The 11,170-nt window shown below is 49.8% G+C and overlaps 1 protein-coding gene across 1 annotated transcript; it reads right to left on the reverse strand.

Moving 5' to 3' along the window:
* Positions 1-1,080: 1,080 nt before the first annotated feature.
* Positions 1,081-10,846, reverse strand: Cpn2 (carboxypeptidase N subunit 2). Its single transcript, XM_031364667.1, is given in 2 exon segments — positions 1,081-2,727; positions 10,787-10,846. A coding segment is annotated over 1 exon segment (1,647 nt). The 5' UTR covers positions 10,787-10,846.
* Positions 10,847-11,170: the final 324 nt, after the last annotated feature.

Below are 11,170 nucleotides of genomic sequence, written 5' to 3' on the forward strand. Positions count from 1 at the left end.
CCTCCTCTCCCTCCTCTCCCTCCTCCTCCTCCTCCTCTCCCTCCTCCTCCTCCTCTCCCTCCTCCTCCTCCTTTTTCTTCTTCTTCCTCCTTCTCTCCCTCCTCCTCCTCTTCCTCCTCCAAGCTGATGTCTGTGAGTTCAAGGTCAGCCTAGTTTACATAGAGAGCTCCAGGCTAGCCAGACCATACAGTGAGACTGTTTGACCCTTAATAATAACAACAATAAATAAATAATTAGAAGGCCCCTATTGGCTAATCGGATAGAGTCATTTTCTCAGGTATTTTCTTCCTCCTCAGGAAATAGCCAACTTGTGTGCTGAACAGGCAATGCCACACTGCCCTCCTGAGAGCCACACAGCCGGGCTTTGCCCTAGGGTACCACCTTGCCTTGATTTCTCCGGGATGCAGCTCGAGAGATGGCCAGGACAATCTCCCTTTCCCCGCGCAGCCCCGCCCCGCCCTCTTCCAGTCACCTCAGCTTCTCGAACACCCTTTTCCTCCCTCTAGCCATTGAATACAAAATTGGGGCCAAGAAGTCAGAACAGGCTATTGATCCTTTGATCTATTAAAGGGACATAACCTCTACTTTGTATAACTAGAGTAGAGGTGAACACACCTCAAGGCTAGGACTCAGAGCAGAGAATGAGATGAGGCTTAATGATAGGAAAACACAGAGATGGGAGGGGGGCTGGGGGATGTCGTCCACCTGTAGGCCATGACCCCTTTGCCAAACCTCTATCTCAAAAAAAAAAAAATTATCATTCAAAATGGTACCAAAATAAAAGTAGCAATGAAATAATTTTATGGCTGGGGTTCATCACAGCATGAGATACTGTATTAAAGAGTCCCATCATTAGGAAGGTTAAAAACCACTGTGCTAGACCATGGTTCTCATGGGTACCTGAGAAGATTTGAGGATGACCTTGTTAGGCCATAGGCTCCAAGAGAGTATGGTGACCGAAGATGAGATGCTAGGTGAAGCAGGCCTCTCTCCTCCCTGCCCTGGAGCTGTGGTCACGTCCCTTACATTAGCTTTAGACATTCTGTTTCCTCTGCCCCGAGACTTCCGAATCCGCTGCACCTAAGGCCCAGCGGCCGGAGCCTCAATGGACACAATGACCCTTAGGGAGCCACAGCTTGACCTCAACTCCCACTCCTGACTGGAATTGTAGGCCATTGCTGGGAAGTCTGAGCCCTCCCTGGAAGACAGCTGGATGTTCAGCCAGCGACACTGGCCCTCCTCACAGGCAAGCAGCGCGGTGCCCTCGGGGTTGCTGTAGACACATTGGCTGTGAGCTGCCCTCCCCTCCCCAGCCAGATCCCAACTGCCCGCTGGCTCCCTGTCATCTAGCCCCAGGACCTTGAGGCTCAAGTGGCCTGGGTTGACTGGACATATCAGCTGCTCCTGCTTCAAGTTTGGCACCAACTGGCCCTTGAGGTATGCCGGACCTGCACAGAAAGTATGGGTGTTGAAGATTCGGTCGCTGTAGACATGGAGCCAGCTCGTGAGGTAGGACAGATGGCAGTCGCACTGCCAGGGGTTACCAAGCAAAGCCAGGTTGAAGAGGTCATAGTTTGTGTCAAAGATGCCCCCGGGGAGCGTGGTCAGCTGGTTCCTGGACAAGTTGAGTTGCTGAAGCCTGGACAGGTTGTGAAAGAGGGCTGGGTGCAAGACCGTCAAGTTATTGCTGTCTAGAGAGAGTGTAACCAAATGCTCAAGGTCCCTGAAAACATCCTCAGGAAGGGAGGTGATGGCATTGTGCGAGAGTGTGAGGGAAACAAGACTGGACAGGTTGGTAAAGGTCCCCTAGGGGATGGTCTCCAGCTGGTTGTAGGAAAGGGACAGGTGAAGCAGACCTGGGTTGTGGGTGAAGAGACCCTCGGGCAGAGTCCTCAGTGCATTGTCCTTCAGGTTTAGAAAAGTCAGATTGCTCAGGGAGGAGAAGACAGAGACCGGCAGGTGGCAGATGGCATTATGCTGCAGCCACAGCTTCTCCAGGCTGAACAGCTGTGAGAACAGCTGTGGGGACAGCTCCGTGATGGCATTGCTGTCCAGGAAGAGCTCCTGCAGGCTGCCCAGGCTGCCCAGTACTCCCTCAGGGAGTCTGGCAAGCATATTGTTACTCAGCTTCAACATCTGCAGGCTGGTGAGTGACTGGAACAGCCCCTTGGGTAGCTGCGTCAGGAGGTTCTGCGCCAAGTTGAGGGTTCTCAGATACCTCAGAGACTGGAATAGTCTCCCAGGCAAGGTCTGGAGTTGGTTTCCCTGAAGCTGAAGGGACTCCAGGGTGTCCATGTGGAGGAAGAGGTCTTCAGGCAGAGCCGCCAGCCTGTCAAAGTCCAGGGTGAGCTTCCCCAGCGAGCTCAGGTTAGAAAAGATGTTGGTGCTGAGGTTGGAGAAGGGGCTGCCGGTGACCTCCAGATCCTGCAGCCTGGGCAGTCCCCCAAAGGCACAGGGCTCCAGGTGACGAACCTGAGTGTTGAGGAAGACCACCTTGGTCAGGTTGGGGCTACCACTGAAAGCCCTGGTCCCCACTGTGGTGAAGGCAGTCTCCACAAAGATGATGTCTGTGACGTGTGGGGGGATGTCCAGGGGAATGACAGCCAGCTGCTCATCTGAGCAGAACACCTCCCTGCCAAAGCAGTCGCAGCCCACGGGGCAAGGTTGGATGAGCCTGGCCAGGAGCAGCAGTGAGGCCCAGCACAACCAGGCTCCCTGGAACATCATCTGGATCCAAGAAGGACAGAAAACAAAACAAAGAGAGTGCCTTTAATAAGGGCATCAGAGTGCAGTGCCTAGAGCACTAGACAGTGAGCACACACACATACCCCTCCCAAAGGCAAGATCAGGCTGTGAGTGAGAATCAGCCTCTGGAAGTGGTGTATGTGTTCTGGGGGACAGTTGCTTGTGTGATGCATTTTGGGGGATGAAAACGAGGCCCAGTATGTGCTAGGAAAGCTTTACAACTGAACCCCAGTTTCAGCTTATGGGTTTTTTTTGTTTGTTTTTTGTTTGTTTGTGTTTTTTTTCTTTAAAGATTTATTTATTATTATAAATAAGTACACTGTAGCTGTCTTCAGACACACCAGAAGAGGGCATCAGATCTCATTACGAATGGTTGTGAGCCACCATGTGGTTGCTGGGATTTGAACTCAGGACCTTTAGGAAGAGCAGTAAGAGATGCTCTTACCCAATGAGCCATCTCACCAGCCCCAGCTTATGGTTTTAACAGCTTATGGTTCCTATCACCGTACAGTAGCCTTGTGGAAGGTAATAACCTAGATCTCATTTCATGATAGCAAAGGAATCACAATACCTGTTCAGATACCCTGCAAATTAGTGGCCATGGCCAGCCAGACCAAGTAAGTTCACAGCTAGTCTGGGATGTATTGAGAGGTCCTGGCTCAAAACAAGCAACTAAAAACAAAAAACCAACCAAACAAACAAACAACCCACAAAAAACAAAAGGAAAAACCAAACCAACCAACCAAACTTGGATCTTCTGGAGTGTTCGTGTTCTTTCCAGGTTGGAGAATGATGTGGAATGAGTCAAAAAGGCAATCAAGAGGGGCATAGGTAGTGAGTATGGAGTTGCTGGACATAGTACATATAATATGAGCAGATCAGCCCAGAGGTGAACGCTCTAACCCATAGTCCTCTGGGTTGCCAGAGCTCAGCCTATTTCAGGGCCTGGCTGAGAGCAGCTCCTGCCCCATGCTCAGAGTTGGGTCAGCTAAAGGTGATATAGCCCAGGGACTCGACTCCTCGGAACTGGGCCCTACCGGAGTGTGGCCCTACCCACCTGCCTGTTCCCCATTTTTCTAGTCCCAGGGAACTTTCTAGGATCCAGACACAAAGGTTCTACAGGACACCCAGGGAGACCAAGCTTTTAGTTTCCTGAATTTTCATAAAAGAAAAGAGAAGAGGGGCTGGTGAGATGGCTCAGTGGTTAAGAGCACTGACTGCTCTTCCAAAGGTCCTGAGTTCAACTCCCAGCAACCACATGGTGGCTCACAGCCACCCGTAATGAAATCTGACGCTCTCTGATATGTCTGAAGACAGCAACAGTGTACTTATCTATAATAATAAAAAAAATCTTAAAAAAAAAAAAAGAAAAGAAAGTCTAGCACAGTGGCTCTCAGCAGTGTGGGTGCCACTCCCAGTACTCTATGGCTCTCAGCAGTGTGGGTGCCACTCCCAGCACTCTGTGGCTCTCAGCAGTGTGGGTGCCACTCCCAGCACTCTATGGCTCTCAGCAGTGTGGGTACCATTCCCAGTGCTCCGGAGGCTGGGCAGAGATAGCTCAGGGGTTTTACTTTTAAGTTTAGTAGGCCAGCCTGGGATAACCAGTAAGTTCACAGCTAGTCTGGGATGTATTGAGAGAACCAAACAAACAAACAAAAGGAGAAACCTAACCAAACAAACAAACAAACAAACAAACAAAAAAGGAAAACAAAAAACCAAAAAACTGTCCCATCTACTAACAGGTCACAAATGAGTGGTGTAGCCTACAAGTGCATTTTGTTTAGTCCCTGGTGGTCTCACAGGTCACACATACAAACTGGGAGTTCCATACTGAAAGTTCCCATTTCAGAATTATCTGGAAACAGTAGGGTCACATCCCCACCTGGCAAGACCAACTGGAGCTCAGTAGCCCCCGCCCTTCAGGAGACATGCACTTTGCGAACCAGGGTGGTTCACAAAACCGTGGTATCGTCGCATGACCAGTAGAGGTTCAAATCCCAGGCTCATGACTTTCTAGTCTAGTGACCTTAGGCATGTTATTATCTGTGATTCAGCTTCCTCATATGCAAACTGGGGATAATAACAGAACTGACAAGTCATGGTGATCGTGACATCTAAATGAGCACATTTAGATGGGGACACAGAATAAACGAGCAGTTAGGAACGACGTTATCTGCTGTTAGGTTGCCAAGGTGCTGTCATTACAGAGAGAGTGGACAAAAAAAAAAGTTGTAAGAAAATATCTTGTAGATAGAATACATTTGACTTTACTAAAAATAAAAAATAAGCCGGGTAGTGGTGGTGCACGCCTTTAATCCCAGCACTTGGGAGGCAGAAGCAGGCAGATTTCTGAGTTCAAGGCCAGCCTGGTCTACAGAGTGAGTGCCAGGACAGCCAGGGCTACACAGAGAAACCCTGTCTCAAAAAACCAAAATAATAATAATAATAATAATAATAATAATAATAATAATAATAATAATAATAACAATAACAATAACAATATAAAAATTAAAAAAGCAAGCAAGGAAATCCTGTTTCTCTGCTGCCCCCTGCTGGCCAGGGCTGACTCCTGCAGACTCCGTCTGGATGCTTGGGTAAACTCCGCAAGGCGCGGTGAGCAGATCGGGAGGCAGCTACCCTTTCTTGGAACGAGTCCATCCAGACCCTGGCTATCAGCAGGCCAGAAACATGGCCTAGCCATTGGTACTCAAAGCAAGTTTCCAGAGAAAGGTCCTCAGGGAAGTGAGGGCTATGAAGCCTTTGCCCTGGACGTTGACTGTGGTGATTTGAATGAGAATACCTCCCCTCCCCCATAGGCTCACATATTTGGATGCTTGTTTCCCAGCTAATGGACTGTGCAAGGAGAGTTAGGAGGTGTGGCCTTGTTGGAGGAGGTGTGCCACTGGTACCCACACCAAGCCCAGTCTCTCACTCTGTCTGCGCTTGTGGATCAGACGTGAGCAAGCTCTCCCACTCCGCTGTTGCTTCAGCACCATGCCTGCCTACCCGCTGCCAGGCTTCCTGATTCTATGATCCTAGACTCACCCTCTGAAACTGTAAGCCACTCAGCCCGCAACTAAATGTCTCCTCCTAGAAGTTCCCTTGGTCATGGTGACTCTTCATACACAGGAGAACAGTAATTAGACAGCGACAAAGCCCGAGAGGCCCTCCGCAGACCACAGGCCCCCTGGCATTGCCTGGGGGACGTCTGGAGCCATGGTTGGAAGTACCACAGAAGAAAAGCCAGGGCCTCCTGAGGACAAGTGTCACCACTGAGCCACCCAGTCCTCCTCCTCCCACCCGCTTGGCCTGGTGCCTCCTTCATACACTGACCTTAGAAAACAAGGCCTTGAAGATGCTCCTCAGAAAGGCAACTGTCAAGAATCCTGATGCTGAAGAAAACTATGACCCTTGGTAGCACAGACATCGGGGAAGCAAATCCACCCAGGTGTTAGAGGAACATCTGGCCCCTGTGGAGCCGAGGGAACATGGGACTGGGAGAGAGTCCGAGGAGCTGTTTCCCCACCCCCAACCTTCTCAGACTTGTAACCTGTTCCATGGAGAAACCTAGACAAGACCAGGACAAGGAACTCAGATCTCCCATAGCATGAGACTTGGATATCAAGGGGTCAGGATCTGGCCCATGTGTGCTCTGAGAATCTCTGCTGAGCCCACAACGCTTTCATATAAGACAGAGAATAGGGAGGGATTGGCAGACTCATTCCTCACACAGGCCTAGAGTCATCCCACCCGCTGTCTGTCCATGTCTCTTTCAACCTGAATCTTGTCGGGTTGGGTCACAGCTGCCTTCAGTGTTCCACAGGTAAGCAAAGGGCGTGGGCCTCTGGGGCAGGGTCAATCTAGGGTCAGTGACTCTAGGGAGCTATCCACTCTAGCTCAGGGCCTGGTCCCTGAGGCTAGGCTTCAGATAGCTATGCAGATAGGCATGTGTCCTTAACCTTGTCACCCTCTCGGTCCCTGGGGGTATCCTTAGGTCAGAACAAGGTGCTCTCTCAGGGTTAGGACAAGCTCCTTCTTGTCTTAGTCTACAAGGATGGAATGAGGAGGCAGAAAGAAAATGATCCCGGGGCTGGAGAGATGGCTCAGCGGTTAAGAGCACCGACTGCTCTTCTGAAGGTCCTGAGTTCAATTCCCAGCAACCACACATGGTGGCTCACGACCATCTGTAATGGGATCTGATGCCCTCTTCTGGTATGTCTGAAGAATAAAAGTAAATAAATAAATAAATCTTTAAAAAGAAAAGAAAATGATCCATTCCTAATCTAAGACTCATCCCCACTGCAGAGTAACCAAGAGTGAGCACTGTAGCCAGGCAGTATGGGTTCAAATCCTGAATAGCTGTGTACCGTGGCCAAGTGATGTCACCTTTCTGTGCTTCACTTCATCATTAAAACAGTGAGGACAATACTACCTTCTGGGGGAGGGGGGTCGGTCCTCAGAAGGCTATAGTGAGAAAATACAGAGACAGCCTGAAGCCCAGAGTTGGCTATATTTTACATGATCTGGTCTGAGAGTGGCCATGGTTCTCCTGAGCTCGGCAAGGATCAGCTCTGGTTTAACCAGTCATCAGAGGTTTGCTGTGATGAGCTCATGGGCTCACTTCATGTGGAGCAGAGAGATCCCTCCCCGACAGCCCTGGTCCTAACACTTTTCCTTCTCAGTGGTAAGAAAGGTACAGACTCACTTTTTTGAGGGGTCCCCTAGCACTCCCTCAAAAGAACAAGTCACTGGGCACTCCCACTCCAGATACAGCAGCGGGGTTGCACCAGAGGCCACAGCTGTGGAAGGCATACGCTATGCACCTAGAAAGGCCAGTGAATGACCACAGCAGCACCCCAGACTTCAGCAATGAAGGGCACCTGGCCTTTCCTCCATTCTGACATGTGTGTGTTATTCATCTGATTGTTTTGGTTGACTGACGGCAAACAGCCTTCATCCTGTCCACCGCTCCTGGGGTGGTACATTTCTATGAGCCCCAAGCTGTTCCACTTGTCATCCACCACAGAGCCAAGCCTCCCTCCCTCTCCAGGGTGCTGGGAGCCCAGGGTCTGACCCCAGTGTACCTGGGATCTACTTCACCAGCAGGCTGGATACAACTGCTTGTTCCAAGATCCCTGGAAAGCAAGAAGTGCATCTGGGCTCATCTGTGCCCCTGGCTGATCCTCAGGCCTGACCTCATTTCCTCTAAACCAGCAAACTAGTCAAAGGGCTGAAAGCCTCAGGAAGTATAGATTGGTACCTTGCACAGGCCCTCCCTGACACCCCACCCCACCTCCAGGCCTGCTTGAGACCCAGGCAGTTAAGCAAACTCTGAGGCTCTGCCTCTGCATTGGTTAATTCAGAACCATGCTGACTACACAGTCTTGACATCTAAAGCATAGATTTACTGTTGCTAGTGTGGCCCTGAAAGGGGACTAGAGCAACAAACTATCAAAAAAACAGAAGCTAAGAAGCTGGAGTGATGGCTCAGAGGTTAAGAGTACACACTGCTCTTACAGAGGACCTGGGTTCATCTCCCAGCACCCATGTGGGTTGGCTCCCAACTGCCTGTGACCGCAGTCACAGGAGAAGCGCTGCCCTCTTCTAGCTTCTGCAGGTCAAGTACCTGCATGCACGTGGTGTAATGCACTCATACACACACTTAATAAATAAACAAATTTTTTAAAAAAGAAATATAAGCAATAGGGCTGGAAAGATGGTTCAGTGGTTAAGAGTATATTCTGGGGGTGGCATGTACTGCTCTAGCAGAGGACCACCACCTCCACCAAGGTCAGTTTCTACATCCATGTCAGTACTTCTGGCTCCAAAGAACTCAATGCCACCTTCTGGCTTCAATAGGCAATGTCACTCATGTGCACACGCACACGCAAATACACACACACATGTACATGCACACATGTACATACACATGCACACATACACACATACATACATACACACACACACACCTGCATGTGCATACACATGCACACACACCTGCATGTGCATACACATGCACACATATGCACACATGTACATATACATGCACACACATACACACACACACACACACACACACACATATGTCTAGTGCTGCCCTCAGCCTCGGTAGGAACAGCTCCTCTGCAGGGATCAGCAACTAAGGCTCATAACTGGTGGAAGTTCTGAGAACAGATGAATGTAGAGTGCTCAGTTCTGAACGGAGCATCCACGTATCAATAGACCTGAGACGAGGCTCAAGGAACATTTTGGTAAGGGGGTGGAAAGAACTTATGAGCCAGAGGAAAAAGTGCTACGAAATGCTGACCTCTGAACAGGACACGGCTGTTGCCTCATGAACCTACTGCCACTATGGTCGCCTACACAAGCCTGGCTCCAGGTCAAGCCAGAGGATTAATCCAAGTTCCAGCAGGCAATATTAACTGGACTCAGTGAGTTATTTAAAAAACAAATGAAAAAAAAAACAACAGTAAAAACGTGAAGGTGGGAGTGGGGGTGTTGGGGGTATCAGGGGAGGAAGGGGGCTTGGGAGTGAAGGTGTTGGGGGTATCAGGGGCGGAAGGGGGCTTGGGAGTGGGGGTGTTGGGGGTATCAGGGGAGGAAGGGGGCTTGGGAGTAGATGTGATCAAGATGATCAAGATACGCTGGTCACATGCATGGAACTGATAAAGAATAAATAAAAAAGTTTCTGTTTTTAAAAAAGTGCCTCAGGGCATCCTCTCCTTGGATTCCCCCCTCACTCTTGGTTCTTTCTTACTTTTCCTTAATAAATCTATATTGGCTCTGCTCTTAAAATATATACACATTTTTAAATATTTTAACATAATAAACATGAGTCTGTTTTAAGGTGAAGAAGAAAGCTACTTCATAAGACATAGGTAACTGTATAAAACACTAGGCACAGGTAGGTCCCAGGGCTCCCAGCCCCACCCCATAAGGTGTGAGGCTAGACCCCACCCACTGACACTGACTCCAGTACCCTACAGCAGTACTTCTCGGTCTGTAGTGCTCAGATCCTGCATTGCCAAGGGTCAGGGAGCTTGGCTCTTTGCTGGGTTCCCTGGCACTTTGACATAAGAAGGCATGGAGCCACTTTCTGGCTCTGCCATGCCTCCAGCCCCTCGGTGATGCTGCAGGAAGTCTGTGCCTACTGTTCTCTCACTGCCTGCTCCTGTTCTACCCACCTCCCCAGACCAGTAGGAGTCCCCAGCAAGCCTTCCTGGACTGTCATTCCTTCGCCTGGCAGGTCACTGGTGCCCTTTGCTAAGCATGGTTCCTTCTGCTCTGTGTTCAAGTAGATTGTAACCCAACTGAATCCCCAGGGTCAGTCCCCCACTGCAGTATTTTGGCTCCCAACTCTGCATCCCAGCACCTGGGTCAGGGCTGGGTAAAGCGATGGCACCAGGCTAAAGGAATGGAATGTCTGTGGCTCCCTCTGACTGCTCCTCTTCTCTAAACGGAGTGGAAAAGCACTTTGGCTCTGTCAGACTAGCCAGCTCTGTTCAAATCTAGACACTGTACTTACTAGCTGTGTGGGCTCAAAGAGTTCCATTCTCCATCTATCAAAGCCTTAATTTCCTCATGCTGATTAGAACCCTTAGCCCTTGAGGTTAAAATAGTCCCCGATTAGACAGTGAGCTTAAAGGACTGCATAGTGCTTGACAAATAACAAACATTCAATTTAGTTCTAGGATGGATATGAACATTGTCATCTAAGTCTGACACTCTGGGATGAAGAGACAGCAGCGCTAATTTTGTCAGACCACAGGCACCAACCAGGGTGGACCATGTCCTGTGACCACTCTGCCTGCCTCCATTCACACCTAGCTCCCCCGAGAGCCAGGTCAAGCCATCCTCCACCATAAGTTCTCCCTGGCCCTTCCTGTCCAAGACTAGCTGATCCACTCAAGGGATCCTTGCAGGGGAGGGGACTCAGCTGCTTGTTCCCAAAGCAACAAGTCTCTTTCTATGGTCCCAGTCAGGACCCTAAGGCAGATATCCCTACATTCCCACAGACCCAGGAGTGAGGCAGGAGGCCTACCGTGAGGAGCTGGGCAGGTGGGGCCAGATGCCCTGGTTTTTCCTCGGAAACAGAAAAGAATTTCATGTGTTCTGTGCTCAGTTGAATCCAACCCCAACACTGACCAAAGTCCTGGGAAGGGTTCCTCCCCTCATGGGGATTGATTGTTCCAGGAATGTCACCAAGGTCACTTGGGCAAGGCCTATAAAGATTACAAAATGACCCTGAATGGTTCCCATGACAGATGCCTAATAGGGCTAAAACCCCACTGAGACTGTAGGTTTGGCATCTCTGGGACCCCAAGTACCCACTAGCCCTTAAAAAGTATCTCCAAAAAAAAAAAAAAAGTGCTAAGAGGTCACCCAGCTACTGCTCAGCACTCAGTCCCACCTCTAAGACGAAACT

This window comes from Mastomys coucha, unplaced genomic scaffold (assembly GCF_008632895.1).
Source record: "Mastomys coucha isolate ucsf_1 unplaced genomic scaffold, UCSF_Mcou_1 pScaffold12, whole genome shotgun sequence".
Lineage (NCBI taxonomy): Eukaryota > Metazoa > Chordata > Mammalia > Rodentia > Muridae > Mastomys > Mastomys coucha.